This window comes from Ochotona princeps, chromosome 28 (assembly GCF_030435755.1).
Source record: "Ochotona princeps isolate mOchPri1 chromosome 28, mOchPri1.hap1, whole genome shotgun sequence".
Taxonomy (NCBI): domain Eukaryota; kingdom Metazoa; phylum Chordata; class Mammalia; order Lagomorpha; family Ochotonidae; genus Ochotona; species Ochotona princeps.
Genome location: NC_080859.1, coordinates 2445309 through 2460853, shown reverse-complemented (window position 1 = coordinate 2460853; position 15545 = coordinate 2445309). Strand labels below are relative to the sequence as shown.

General features: G+C 50.0%; 1 protein-coding gene across 1 annotated transcript in view; it reads right to left on the bottom strand.

The window, feature by feature from the left end:
• MSH3 (mutS homolog 3) overlaps nt 1–15545 on the bottom strand; it is a 105863-nt gene that overhangs the window by 88362 nt on the left and 1956 nt on the right. The window contains exons 5-10 of the mRNA XM_058656187.1: nt 14650–14843; nt 13930–14145; nt 12369–12485; nt 11605–11722; nt 7613–7758; nt 6426–6592 (exon numbers count right to left, since the gene is read on the bottom strand). Coding sequence (XP_058512170.1) covers nt 6426–6592; nt 7613–7758; nt 11605–11722; nt 12369–12485; nt 13930–14145; nt 14650–14843 — 958 coding nt within the window. The remainder of the gene's footprint in view (nt 1–6425; nt 6593–7612; nt 7759–11604; nt 11723–12368; nt 12486–13929; nt 14146–14649; nt 14844–15545) is intronic.

Here is a 15545-nt window from a genome sequence, read left to right as displayed (position 1 = left end):
ATGGGATCCCGGGGCTTTCAAGGCGAGGACTTTAACTGCTGGGCCACGCCGCCAGGCCCCAGTTGTGCTTTCTAAAAATACACTTCTAGGGCCTGGTACAATAGCCTTGTGGCTAAAGTCCTCGCCTTGCATGCACCAGGATCCCATATGGGTGCTGGTTCATATCCATGCTTCCCATCCAGCTCTCTGCCTGAGGCCTGGGAAAGCAGTTAAGGATGGCCAAAGCCTTGGGACCCTGCAGCACATGGGAAACCTGGAAGAGGCTCCTGGCTCCTGGCTTTGGATCAGCTCAGCTCTGGCCATTGCAGCCACTTAGGGAGTAAACCAGCAGAGGGAAGATCTTCCTCTCTGTCTCTCTCTCTCTCTTGCCTCTGACTTTCCAATAAAAAAATTTAATCTTGGGCCCGACAGCGTGGCCTAGCGGCTAAAGTCCTCGCCTTGAAAGCCCCGGGATCCCATATGGGCGCCGGTTCTAATCCTGGCAGCTCCACTTCCCGTCCAGCTCCCTGCTTGTGGCCTGGGAAAGCAGTCAAGGATGGCCCAATGCATTGGGACACTGCACCCGTGTGGGAGACCCGGAAGAGGTTCCTGGTTCCCAGCTTCGGACTGGCGCTCACCGGCCTGTTGCGGCTCACTTGGGGAGTGAATCATCAGAAGGAAGATCTTCCTCTATGTCTCTCCTCCTCTGTGTATATCTGACTATAATAAAATGAATAGATCTTTAAAAAAAAAGATTTAATTTTTTTTAAAGATTTATTTATTTATTTATTTTTATACAACATTTTTTTTTAAAGATTTTATTATTATTGGAAAGCCGGATATATACACAGAGGAGGAGAGACAGAGAGGAAGATCTTCCGTCCGATGATTCACTCCCCAAGTGAGCCGCAACAGGCCGGTGAGCGCCAGTCCGAAGCTGGGAACCAGGAACCTCTTCCGGGTCTCCCACACGGGTGCAGTGTCCCAATGCATTGGGCCATCCTTGACTGCTTTCCCAGGCCACAAGCAGGGAGCTGGACGGGAAGTGGAGCTGCCAGGATTAGAACCGGCGCCCATATGGGATCCCGGGGCTTTCAAGGCGAGGACTTTAGCCGCTAGGCCACGCTGTCGGGCCCAATTAAATCTTTTAAAATAAAAATATACTTCTAGGAAGCATCTTACCAGTTTATGCAGATATGAAATATGCAGAGAGCAGATATGAAAACCCACAGATGCCATATCAATCATATTTAATTAACATCATGCCTTAGGAATTTAATGCCCTCCCTGGACATCTACAAACATCATAAGGAACAAGAACTAGATGCCAGTGTTGTGACACAGCTGGTTAAGCTGCTGCCTGCAATCCCAGCTTCCCTTACATTGGAGGGACAGCTTGAATCCTGGCTGCTCAGCTATGGACCCAGCTTTTAACACTGTTAGTTTACCTGGGAAGGCAACAGAAATGGCCAGGAGACCAACGGAGATGTTGTGGTCATCAGGGGAGTGAACCAAAGGATCAGGCTCTTTCTTTCACTTTGCTTTTGAACAAATACATGTGCAAACGTTTTTCAAAGTAGACAATAAAGAGCTCAGATGCAGATAAAACTGAAAAACACATTTCGTGAAATACCCTTTCCACAAGTATGTCCTCTGATAATTTTCAAAGCTAGACATAAAATATTAAGTTCATTTTCAATTTCAAAATACTGTTCCAGATTAACACAATTACTTCTGAAATGAAAGCTGTTATGTACTAGTTCAGGTATAAGATCACATTAAGGGGTCCGGCGGCGTGGCCTAGCGGCTAAAGTCCTCGCCTTGGAGGCCCCGGGATCCCATATGGGCGCCGGTTCTAGTCCCGGCAGCTCCACTTCCCATCCAGCTCTCTGCTTGTGGCCTGGGAAAGCAGTTGAGGACGGCCCAATGCATTGGGACACTGCACCCGCGTGGGAGACCCAGAAGAGGTTCCTGGTTCCTGGCTTCAGATTGGCGCGCATCGGCCCGTTGCGGCTCACTTGGGGAGTGAATCATCGGACGGAAGATCTTCCTCTCTGTCTCTCCTCCTCTGTGTATATCTGACTGTAATAAAATGAATAAATCTTAAAAAAAAAAAAAAAAAGATCACATTAAGAACAAGGGCGCTTCAAGTGTCAAAGCCTAACAAAGAGAAGAAACTGAAGTGGTATTGGAGCCGGTGTTGTACCACCCGTGATGCCAGCATCTCACACAGGCACCAGCTGATGTCCCTGTTGTCCCATTTCCGATCCAGCTCCCTGCTGGTGGCCTGGGAAAAGCAGCAGAAGATGGCCCAAGTGCTTGGGTCCCTGCCACACCCATGGGAGACCAAAGGAGCTCAGAGACAACCAGCAAAGGGAAGATAAACTGCTCTGTCTCTCCCTGTCTCTGTAACTCTTCCAAATGAATAAACAAGCAAGCCTTTTAAAAACAGAGAGTGAAGGGGCAATGTGACAATCCACTTAGGTCATCTACAGTTGAGACAGGAAAGGAGTGCAGAAGCTCTGGTCTCCCCAGAGTAACATGGACCTGAGCCGGCCTACTAAGGGGGCGAGATGGGGAGGGGGTGTGTACTGACAACAGGGGCACCTGTGCAGAGGTGCGGGGCAGAGGTTGCAAGTGGAACCCCTGACCCTCCACTTGGTGCTGCTGTGAATCCAAAACTGGCCCAAAACAAAGAGAAAAGCCCAGGGCAGGCATTTGGATACAGCGGGTTCACCCAGCACAGGCTGAGCACATCAGAGTAACCAGTGCTAGCCAGTCACAGCTCCTCCGCAGCAGCCCCCACTCCAGCTGGGCAGCAGCTGGTGGGCAGCAGATGAGGGCTCCAGTGACTGCGGTCACCCACCGGGAGACCCCTTCAGCCTGGCCCCGCCCTGGCTACACATGGCAAGTGAATCAGCACAGGCATGATCTCTACTGCCTTCCCTCGTCCTCTCTCCTCCTGCCCCACCCACCCACCCCAATTTCTGTCTTTAAGTACAAGAACACATTTTTTTTAATTTGTAAGAAAAAAGAGCTTGGTGGCAGGTTTGGGGGAGGGATACAAGCCACTGTAGCTGGGAGGAGGAGCTTGTCTTCCTTCCATGGAAGAGTACGTTCATTCAAATAGCATCCACCAACATTGCTCTAGACACTTGTCGGACCCTAACCTCAAATTCTGTTGGACTTTATTGCTGTAAAAAAGGAACCCGTCTGAGGCATAAAGCTGTAGGTTGATAAATACTTAAAGTCACATTATAACAAAAATCGTTAAGATGACAACACCTGGGAAGACTAGCAAAAACATTTTTTTCCTTAAAACACATATTTTCCTTTAGACGACAAATACGTATTACCTCTAATTTTACAAGTTACAGTTTTACAAATCTAACAGGAAAAATTTCTAACACAATATAATACTTGAAAAAGCAGTAGACCAAAAAGGAAAAATGCTCCAATAAGGTATAAGCCCCTCCCACAGGCAGCCAGCATCTTGCCAACCCAGCGATAGAAAAGGCTAGGTCTTCTGAAACACTCCTGGGACATGTCCATAACCTTCAATTCTTGGAAAGTTCCAAAAGAGAAGTGAGAGTGCTAATCTCATTCCAGGATGAGATCCAGACAGTGAGCAGGAAGCTGACTGACCCAAACTGTTTTCTGTAAACAGAATTGCAAGGTTCTGTTTGCCTGGTTCTGCTGTTCCCTACCAGGTGGGATGTGACTCTCACTGACTGGATAGTTTAAAGTGCCTGATGCTTAAACTGGGTATCTGTTCCGCGCCACCACAGCTGATTGGCTCACTGGTGTAGTGCACCGATGTGAGCTTGGCTGACTGAACGATGTGCACCAGGTGCCAGCTCATAGCTGCCTGGATGATCACTGCTTAAGATCTGAGCATGGCCGACGGAGATCCTCTCTTCCACATGTGGCGGAACAGGATAGTGTGCCGCCTGAAAACAAAGACTCCTGAGCTTCTAAGAGCCTGCCTTCAACTTACTTCTGGGATAGATGTGGTCAATTTGCAGCACATCTACAAGGACAACCCTCTGACATCAGCCATGGAGTGGGGCCATCTGATATCCGGGCTCCCCTCTGACACCAGTCCTGCGGTGGATCAGCCCTTGCTCCTAGGAGCTGGACAGCCCAGGCCACTCCTCAGCAGCACACACCTCATTCCAGTCAACCTGCCAAGTCCCCACCCCGCATGCACACTGCCTCAACCCCTCACTCCCTTCTGTCCAACCTTCCTTCTAAACCTAGGGGCTTCGACAACCACAGCTTGTGTACTACCCAGGATACGGTCCAGCGCTCTGCACCTCTAAGGCCCGAGAACTGCACTGAAACGGCTCTGAACGAGCCCACAGGACTTAGCTGAGAAAGTCCTACTAGAATAAATCAAAACACTATCATCATTAAATTGGCAGCCTCAAATACTGGCTAATAGCATCTCATATTGTTAACCAAGTTAATGAATAAAGCCTCCTCACTTTTTTCTCTCTAATCCTTCACAAAGATTTGTTGTTTTCACTTGGTAAACTCAAGTCCCTTTAGGAAGAAGCTGGACTTGAGCAGCTCCTAGTCTGCACTATTTCCTCTGACAATTACATCCAGAGTCTCACAGTACTTCATTCTGACACTACAACTCCGTTGAACATTTCCCGCCAAGAACTTCAAAAAAGTAAAATCGAAGTGCAACAGCAAGGAAGTAAGGGGGAATCTCTAATATATAAATTAACTTCATAAAAGAATGGAAGCTAAAATACTGCCATGGCAATGTCAAATATCTGTCACCTTAAGCATCACTTCTGTGTAACACTGTCTTTCAATAAAAATAAATCTTTAAAAATTAGCGAAGCTATCTCAACTGCAGTTCATGAAGTCCCCAAACCGTGCTACCAAATTTCTACCAAAATGCTACCAAATTTCACTAATGTTTGCTCTAAATTACAGAATAGGTATTTCTGTCCACTTTACATATGAAAAGAAATGCGAGCGTTTCAATAGCCTTTACATTGTAACTCACAAAACAGAAAATCCTTGGGAGACCTCTTGTGGCTGAAAGTAAGAATATCAAAAAAATAATGCTTTAAGGAGGACATACTACTATTTCAAGAGAACTGTTTTTCCCATATGGCATTAATATACTATGTCTTCCATAATAATTAAAACTCAATCAATAATTAACAAAAACTGCCATATGTTGCAAATTTTGCATGATAAATGAAGAAATGTAAGGGACTTTTTTTAAATAAAAAGGATAAAAAAGTGATTTAGCAACATAATTTCACATTTATGAAGAATAAACTGACATCCACACCTGGAAATAATACCAAAAATGTGTAACAGTGTTTATCTTGGGGCTGCTGTGGTCAACTCCAAAATTCTACATGAACAAAGCTTAGTGTTTCCCGTTGGAAAAACAAATTATAAAAGCTACTTGGAAAGAAGCTAAATTCAAATGAAACCGAGCAGGACAAACAAACATAAGGAACTTCGCTCAGTAAGTCAGCTGCTTTTTCTGACTCTAACTGAACTCTAACCTGCTATGATGGAAATTCCTCAGACTTCCCTGCCTGGTCTAAAGGGCAAAATGCTCCAGATAAATTCTCATCCACCAAATGCCAAGCCCCTTGCCAGTCCCCGTGCCACACGCTCCTGCGGACGGGAGCCAAGCGCCATCCCCACTGGGCATTCAATACGCTGTGCCTGAGTCCTGTGAGGTGCTAGTGCTGGCCGCTCCGTTGCACTATGACCTCCGCCACTTACGCTTCACCCTGTCTGCCACAGGGCCTGGATCACTGCTTTGCAAGCACAGGGCGCACGCTCAGGGCTGCCAAGGCAGAAGCACTGCTCCCAAACCTGAATCATCTCTCACGCTTCACACACAAGCTCTCTAAGAAATCAACTCTAAGTACCAAAGAATAGCAAAAACCCCTTTAAAAGACTGACTTCTGGGGCACATGTTTGGCACAGCAATTACGACATTGCCTGGAATGCCTACATCCCATAACAGAGACCCCAAATTCAATTCCTGGCTCTGTTTCAAAACAAGTTTCTTGCTAATACACAGCCTGGGATGCAGCAGGTAACAGTTCAAGTGCGCGGGGATCCAGATGAGCTGAGGCTCCTGGCTTCTGCCTGGCCTAGCCCTTCTGATTGCAGACATCTGAGAGGGAATCGGAGCATGCTAGAGTATCTCTCTCTCTCTCTCTCTCTCTCTCTCTCCCCTCTGCCGTTCAAAAAGAAGAAAAAAAAAATAGAAGAAGACTGCTGAAGTCTTACCTCAAGGTGACTTGATGGGTAGTTTTGCTTTCGTTTTTTTAAAATTCTCCACCTCAGCTCAAAATACCACAGTATACGTAAACCTGTTTTTTGAATGACCTCGGAGAGGTTGTGGCTTGGGAACTGAACAGGAGCCCAGGAGTGGCCCCACGGGGGCCCCATACCTGCCAGCCGTGGCTCTGCGAAGGAGCCCCTCGGTCTGCTCGGACAGGCGGGATGGCAGCAGCAGCTCCACGGGCTGCAGGGCCGAGAGCCGCGCCTCCAGCTCCGAGCGGGAAGCACAGTCCTGGAAGCTGTCGAACACCACCTCGCCTGTGGAGGGCTGCACCCCCTGAAAATAAAGACAAACGTGAGCTCTCAGCGGACACACAGCCTTCCAGCCACAGCCACGACATGGCACACACGGCGAGCGAGGGGACAGGCGGCTCTCCCGAGGCCACACTCCACCGTCGGAGCTCCTGCCTGCTCTCCAGACTCCCTTCCCACAGAGCGCTGACCACCGGCCCCTGAGCAAGACTTGGGGCAGATGCACCTGTCAGAGTGACAGTGACAAGTCACTAAGCCCACTGGGCTTCAGTATCTTCCTCCATACCTGGGAATAAACCAGCCTGCTTCGCTCTTAGCATTCTTATAAAGAAACCAATCAGAAACCAAACATACAAATGTGCTGAAAATGATAGATCACTGCTTTAGTCACTAACTGTGACAAAGGATTTTGTTTGTAACGACAAAATACCGTTTTCCTGTACATCCCTTCCTCCAAACCCATGCGTGACAATCCCACAACCATTCATGTCTCATTTCCTACCTGGGGAGGAAATGCATAAAACCCTTGGCTACCCGGACCACAGGTTGGTCTGCCGCTGTTGACCTTCAACCCTCAAATCCTAGGACATACGGACCAAAATGCAGATCTCTCCAACAGTGTGCAAGCACTGACCTGGGGAAGTGCCAGCTCGAGCCTGGGCCTGCCATGCTTTCAGGACAAAGCACACTCATCAGACACCCTCGCCACGCCTCATGCGTGCTCACTCACACTTCACTGCAATGGACCTGCCACAGGGCCTGCCCGATGGCTCAGTGCCTAAATCCCTTCCCAACCAGCAGCCTGCTGTGGCCTGGGAGGGCAGTGGAGGACGGCCCAAAGCCTCGGGGCCCTGCATCCATGTGGGAGACTTGGAAGTAGCTCCTGGCTCCTGGTTTTGGAACAGCTCAGCTCCAACCATTGTGGCCACTTGGGGAGTGAACCAGCATATCTGGAGGATCTTTCTCTCTGTCTCTCCTTCCCTCTGTAAATCTTATCTGCCTTCGCAATGAAAATAAATAAATCTTAAAAAAAAAAAGTACTTACCACGATGCCAATGCCAATGCTGCCCTTTCTTTTGTCCTTAGCACTTTCCTTGTTTTCACAGATGCACAGGAGATAGCCGGAAGCAGTGTCGGCCGTGACCTCGTCCACATGCACAGCATCATCCAGTTTGATTAGAGGATTCACATGTAATAGTGATCAAAGAAAACTACACCAAGCGCCCACTGTAACATATTAACTGTTTTTTCCTCTAAAATAATGACTCGTGCAGGTCTGGGATCGCCTCAGACGAGGCCTCTTTGGGGATCCCCTCAACTGAACCTCTGGACTCAGAACTCCAATCATGGGGAGCATCACAGGATCTACGGTCAGAACGTGGAGTGCATGTGTCAGAACTAGGCCTCCTCAGCTGCCGAAGACAGTGCAGCAGCTGGCATTCCCAGATGCACATGGAGGACATGGTAGTCACTGAGGCCTGCACAGGACATCTGTACCACAGCAGAGGAAGGAGAGCACAACAAACCGGTCAACTGCTCCAGCCAAGCGTCAACAGCAAATATCTGGGTGAATGGAGACTCTAGGTGGACTATATCAGCCAGTGGGCCTTGGAAGGATTTCCTCATCCTTGGATCGGTGAGATCAACAGCATTTCAGAACCACTGAAACCACTTGAGCAGAATCCTCGTAGCAAGCATCATCACCTCAGGGACCCTGGGATGACATCGGGTGGCCATTCCCCACCTCCGGGTGCTGAGCTGGTTGACAGGCTGGGTGCAGCTTCTACCCTTTTATCCCCCTTTCCTCCAGATACAGGAAGAAGAAAAAGAAAATTTGGAAACAATGGTCTCACCCACTTTCCCCTAACCCCCGATCCTTCCCACCCTGATCAACTATGTAAACCTCATCAAACATAAAAAATTAAAAAATAATAAAATAATGACTCATGGGGCTGGGTTTAGTGCAATAGCTGCCCCACACATGAGGTGCCCACATCCCATTCTGCAGTGTCTGGGTACAAGTCCTGACTCCAGTCAGCAGGGACGGCTCGAGCACCTGGCTCATAGCACCCATGGGAGACCGGGAATGAGTTCCCAGCTGGAGGCTTTGGCCTGTCCCACCCCAGCAACTCTGTAAACATTTGGGAAATGAAGCAGTGGAGGGTTGCTCTCTCTTCCTCTGCTTTTAAATAATCTTTTTAATTTAAACGATTATATAAACAAAGAAGAGTTCACTCTTTCAGGGACCTCTGCTCTTTGCAAAAGTCTTCAATACAGTATGTCTTCTTCAGATATCCCTGGGCTGTAGTCACATGCCTTCTCTTCCCAAAGATACAGATTCATGAGATCAGGGAACCACACTTACAGAGTGAAAGATGCAACAGGCTGGACACCCCACTGTTAACCCACTCCCCCACTCCTACATGCCAAACAACCCCATCTGTCTAATCCCCAGGTCAGAGCAGACACACACTCAACTTCCTCCAAGAGTGCCGAAAGTGCACAGAAAGTGGCCTAATTTTTAAAAGAAGGAAAATCAGGAACATGCATGTAGACTGCCTGCTTGCATGGCTGGGCACATGCACATGTGTGCATCAACTCAGTCTGTTAACCTAATGTTCAAGGATGAAAGCTGATTTTGGACAAAGTCCAGGCACACCCACCTTGGGTACAGGAAAGAAGAGCAACAGCAGCAGAGGGAGCCAGGGAAGGGCGGGGACTGCGTTAGGAGTAAATTCCCAAAAAGAGGCTCAAGCTCAGGCAAAAAGAAAACAGAAAACCACCCGGTTCTCCTGGCATGACTGGCTGAGGACAACACAGAACTAGTCACAGCTCAGGTCTGTTGAGAGTAAGTCCACGTCTACGATACGAATGGAATAGAACAGTCCTGAAGGTGTGCGTGGAAGCTAAATGTCTAAATAAGATGTTTCACAAACTAAAACAGAGGGTGGGTGTCAGCTGTAAAGATGTCACCTGGGGTGCCAGCAACCCAAGTGGGAGCTGGTTTGTGTCCTGACTGCTCCAGTTCCCATCCAGCTCCCCACTAGTGCACCTGGCAAAAGCAGTAGACAACGTCCCTGTGCCCACATGGGAGGTGCAGAAAAGGCTGCTTTGTGCCTGGCCCACCCCGGCCACTGCTGCCATCTGGGCAGTGACCCAGCAAACGGATTATTAATCTTTCTCTATAATTCTGACCTTCAAAATCAAAAAGTTTTTTTTTTTTTCAAAAAAATAAAAAAGACTGAAACAGAAAATCCTTTCACGAGGCATTCTTTAAGACTTTATTGTAGGGCCCGGCACCGTAGCCTAGCGGCTAAAGTCCTCACCTTGAACGTGCCCCGGGATCCCATATGGGCGCCGGTTCTAATCCCGGCAGCTCCACTTCCCATCCAGCTCCCTGCTTGTGGCCTGGGAAAGCAGTCGAGGACGGCCCAAAGCTTTGGGACCCTGCACCCGCGTGGGAGACCTGGAAGAGGTTCCTGGTTCCTGGCTTCGGATCGGCATAGCACCTGAGCCATTGCGGCTCACTTGGGGAGTGAATCATCAGAAGGAAGATCTTCCCCTCTGTCTCTCCTCCTCTCTGTATATCTGACTTTGTAATAAAAATAAATAAATCTTTAAAAAAAAAAGATTTTATTGTAAGAGATAAAATCAGCATTTTTAAATGCATCCTTATCGCATCATGACTCAGCTACTAAAATCCACAGCTCTAATGTTAATGTACTAGAGGCTGGCATATTGGCACTGTGGGTTAAGCCACAGCTACAATACCAGCAACACATATGAGCGAACGTCCAAGTCTCACCTTCGGTCCAGCTCCATCCTAGTGATCCTGAGGAAGCAGGACAAGACGGTCTAAGTACTTGGGCTTCTGCAACCCTGGGAGACTTGGATGGAGTTCCAGGTTCCTGGCATCAGCTTGGCCCAGTTCCAATCATTGCATTCAAATGAAATGGGGAGAAAACCAGCAGATGAAAGATTTCTGTCTCTCCCTATCTCTGCCTCTGCCTTACAAATAAATCATCATTTAGTTGTAATGATAAATAGTTTTTTTTTTCAATTATTTAAAAATGCTTAACTATTAAAAAGGAATGAATGTGTTTGGCACTGTAGCCTAGCAGTTAAAGCCCTGGCCTTGCATGCCCCTACAGAGAGGAGGAGAGACAGAGAAAAAGATCTTCCATCCACTGGTTCACTCCCCAACTGGCCACAATGGCCGAAGCCAGGAGCCAAAAGCCAGAAGCCTCTTCTGGGTCTCCCACGCGGGTGCAGGGTCCCAAAGCTTTGGGCCAACCTCAATTTCTTTCCCAGGTTATAAGCAGGGAGCTGAACGGGAAGTAGAGCAGCCGGAATACAAACCAACGCTCATGTGGGATCCTGACACATGCAAGGTGAAGACTTTAGCCACAGAAATTTAGCCACTAGACATCATTTCTTACTAGGTTTTTCTTCTTGCCCGTGAAGATGATGTAGTATCCTTCAAGCACGACCCTGGGAAAATGCCTGTTCCAGCCATTCCCAACCCTTCCCCTCCAGGAACACCAAGACAAATGTCAAAGTGGCCATCCCATCCCATCTCGTCAAAAATGTGCAAGCTTCAAGAGCAATTTAGAAACTGTCATCCTGGGCCTAGCGCAGTAGCCTAGTGGCTAAAGCCCTTGCCTTACATGCGCCGAGATCCTACATGGGTGCTGGTTCTAACCCCAGCAGCCCCACTTCCCATCCAGCTCCCTGCTTGTGGCCTGGGAAAGAAGTGGTGGACGGCCCAAAACCTTGGGAAACTGAACCCGCGTAGGAGACCTGGAAGAAGCTTCTGGCTCCTGGCTTCAGATCAGCTCAGTATCAGCCATTTCAAATGCTTGGGGAGAGAATCAATGGACGGAAGATCTTCCTCTGTCTCATCTCCTCTCTGTATATCTGCCTTTCAATAAAAATAAAGAAATCCTTTAAAAATCAATCAATCAATCAATAAAACCGTCATCCTAAAGCAAAGCCCTCCAAACCTTGAAGAGAAACATAGCTGCTGAGCAAGGATATCTTCCCCAATGAGGGTGGACTTGGTATACAGCGCGGTGAGCTTACGGCTGAACACTGAGCCCCTGGTGTCCCCGACGGCCTTCAAAGCTGCAGTCTCAGTCTGCTTCACCACGCCCACCTTCAACGAAAACAAGAGACATCAGACACCACACACCATCAAAGACGAACTCACTTCAAAATGCTTAAAGGCTAACTCGGAAACAAATATGATCAGTGAATCAGTCCCGATGTCTGGACATAGGTTGAAGCTCTGAGCCCCGCAAGAGCCAGCAGCGCAGCGACATCACAAACGAGCTGCCTGAACCACCCAGCAGGACAGTGAACACTCACAGTGGGCAACTATCATGAGGCACTGAACATCGTCAAAATACCAACTTCGTTCTTTCAGGATTTGTTTGTTTATTTGAAAGGTGGTGTCACAGAGAAAGACAAAAAAAAAACAACAAAGAGAAAGACAGAGATGTTCCATCTGCTGGTTCACTCCCCAGATGGTTTCAATTGCCAAAGCCGGGCCAATCTGAGGCCGGGTGCTGAGCCACTTCCATGCCGCCCATGTGAATGCAGGGGCCCATGCTGCCTTCCCAGGCATATCAGCCTAGAGGCAAGTCAGAAGTGAAACAGCCAGAACTCAAACCAATGCCCAGATGAGGTGGCGGCTTTACCTACTATGCCACAATGCCACCTCAGCAAAATATCAATTTTTAAGACCCAAACACCCAGGCAGAGGGAATGCCCTGCTCCCTCAAGGTGAAGCCAAGACTGACCTTGTAGCCTTTGGCCACGAGGCGGCGCACATGAACGAACAGCCTGTGGGTAGGTATGCTAGCCGTCTGGAAGTTGTGATCCAAATGGCAATAAATATTCAGCTCTCGAGCTGCAATCTAAAAAAACATTAAAAGACACAGTGTTAATGCATCAATTTTTATTCCAAGAGCCCCTGTGTAGGGTTTGTTACTCTGCTTGAAATTCCAGGTATGTACTCCGGATTTGTGTACCTCTCCTAGAGGTGCAGGATAGTCCCAGCTTGGAAGCCTATGGTTGGATCTATTTGGAGCAGGACTCAAGGCCGTGTCTGTATTTACACATGACTCGAACACGCCGGGTCCTGCTCTGTGGCCTCAGGGCTCCCAAAACCTTCCAGTGCCGAACTGTGCCCACACAACAGCCACTGAGTCCAACAAGGCTGACACTGTGACATACTAACAACCGGCCCATTCCATCAGCCTGCAGACACCGCAGCTGAAGCATGGCAGTGGGACTCTGAGCACGGAAGAGAAGCCATGTCCGGTTCGCTGACTGACGAGAAACAGAAATGCCAAGCGAGCACCTGACGCCCCACCTTTTTCTAGAAAGAACCACGACCACAGCTTCCATATTGCCCGACAGAGCTGCCGTGGAACTCCTACCCCAACTCTGAGCTGTACCAGTCCCTCCCCAAGGGCAGGAAAACACCTGGACCGAGGTCGGGCCTGAAGTGAGCACTGAGCCACTGGGACAGTTTCTCTCTTCCCCTGACCTGTCAGTTACGCCTGCGCCCTGTTTTTAGCTGCACGGTGGGTGACACTCTCTCAGACTCAACTTTCCTAGCAGAGTGCAGTGCAGGGTGATTGACTTACAGCGCCCCTTTTCCTGCCAGGTCAAGAGAGCTGAACGGGGTCGGAAAGACAGCTGGCCAAGCCTTCACTCCCAGGCACGCGGCAGCTAACCACTGCCAAACGCCACCTGGCCTATGGCTGTGCCCCACCACCAACCCGCGCCCTCCATCACGCATCCTCAGCCAGACTCCCCCGCAGCCGGCCCATTAAAGGTTCGGGCTCACTAGCAACCTTCCTGATACAGGCCTCCATCAGGCCTGAGAATCAAACACAAAGCCAGCCAAGACAACACCCCCAGATCAGGGACACCCCATGGCTTGTGAACCTCCCAACACCCGTGACTGGGCGCTGGCAGAGTTAACGTGCCCTTCCGCTGGGACTCAGTTTTGCTCCTGGCTGTGAAAAGTCACCCATGAGGGTACACAGTGCTGTGCTGTCTGTACAGCCGGGCACTTTTCTCTCGCTTAGTCTGAAAAAACACTTCCCTGACCATGGTTCAGTCACCAAACTGATTCACCCGGTGAGCTTCGGGTCAATAAAATGCACTGGCCTAGCACCATGGTGAGCGAGGACAAACACCCCGACAGGGACCCCAAGTCTGTTTGTTTTGGTTTTCACTTTCAGGAACAGCATTTTTAAAGGGTGGCTGGTCAAATCAGTTTTTTCTTAAAGTTAGAAAATCAAACAAAAATGCCGGAAAACACAAGAAGCTGGACACAGAGCTACCCACCTGGGCGTCTTCCCCGAAGAAGCGGTACTTGTAGCCGCACTCCACGCACAGGACGGCGTCCCGGTGCTGCTGCTTCAGCTCCAGGTACTGCAGCTCCAGCGGCGTGTACACACTCTTGGACCGCCTGTTCGCCGGCTTAGACCCGCCCGGCTTCTGCGCGTCCTCGCGGCTGCCATGTGGTGAGCCAAGTGGACTGAGGTCAGAAAGGGTCTTGTCCTGGGAGCCAACACACAGCAATTCAGCGTCTCCAGTGATGACAACACCAAAACTTCCTCCAGCCAAGTTTGGAAAACACAGCCCAGAGTGACTCCGGGAAACCAAGCATGGTACAGCGGCCTCCGCCACCCTGGGTACAAAACACCTCTCAGGGCTGGCATGGTGGCACAGCAAAACAAGCTGCGACTCCTGACACTGGCTCTGTCACAGTGCTGGCTGAAAGTCTAGCGGCTCTGCTTCCGACCCAGCTCCCTCCTAAGTGCCGGAGAAACCAGTGAAGGTGGGCCCAACGCTCGGGTCCCCGCCACCACGTGCAGAACCTGGAAGCAGCGCTGGGCTCCTGGCTTCAGCCTGGACCGCGCGGCCATGTGGCAAGCTAAACAGCAGACGGAAGATTCTCATTCTCTTTCCCCGTTTCTGCATCACCCGCCATTCCAACGAGTAAGGGCACCCTTCAGCACACAAACCCGCAGAAAGGCCGCAGCACGTGCAGCAGCTCCGCACCTGGCGGCCGGCCGCGTGCTTGGCCCGCAGCAGGCTGATGTCCTCGTAGTCGGTGCACCGGGCCAGGAGGGCCAGCCTCTCCCCAGGCGGCTCGGCCAGGGCTCGGGCTGGAGGCGGCGCGGAGTCACAGCAGAACTGCCTCAGTTTCTCCAGAGACTTCAACACCAGCCCGGCCCTCGGGCACGTCCTCGGCTCTTAGGAAGGAACAAGTCAGAAGAATCCATGACAACAGAACGTGAGTCTCCCCTTGCCCATCACACCCAGCCCAGAGCTCCCCAGAGGCAGGCTGCGACAGGGACCCCGCCCCCCGCAAACGGTGGCCTCTCCCCTCCTCCCAGGGCCCTGGTGACAACAAGCCAAGGTTCTATTCTGAGGCACCCCTCTGCGTGCGCCTGATTTCTACCAGCCTCCGCATCACTTGTGCGTGGGGCGGGAGTTACCCGACGGCGACAGCCTCCGTGCTGCCACCCTCCTCTTCCTCCACACACGGAGGATTACCAGAGCTCTGGGGAAGAATAAATGAGCCACACAAACATCCCTGGAACAAAACAAGCCTTCGAAAAAAAAAAAAAATAGTGGGTGCTGGTGCTGGCAGAATTTACTGGAAAACCAAACAGATCAAATCGGTGAGACTAAAGCAGCCAAGAACGGCGGACACAGCAGAGTGTGGCCAGGTCGGCCCAGACACGGCTCTTCCGGGGAACCTACAGCACTGTCACATTTAATTTCCCCCTTGGCCGTATAAAAGGGGGCTTCAGAAGTTTGCCGGAAGTGAATCAAAAGCAATCACGCGTTTTCCACGGCCTTTCTGAGGCACGCTCTGCATGGCCAATGGTTACTTCCTGTTGGCACCCCACGCGACCTCCTTCCACGCAGGGACGGGCACAGCCTCTGGC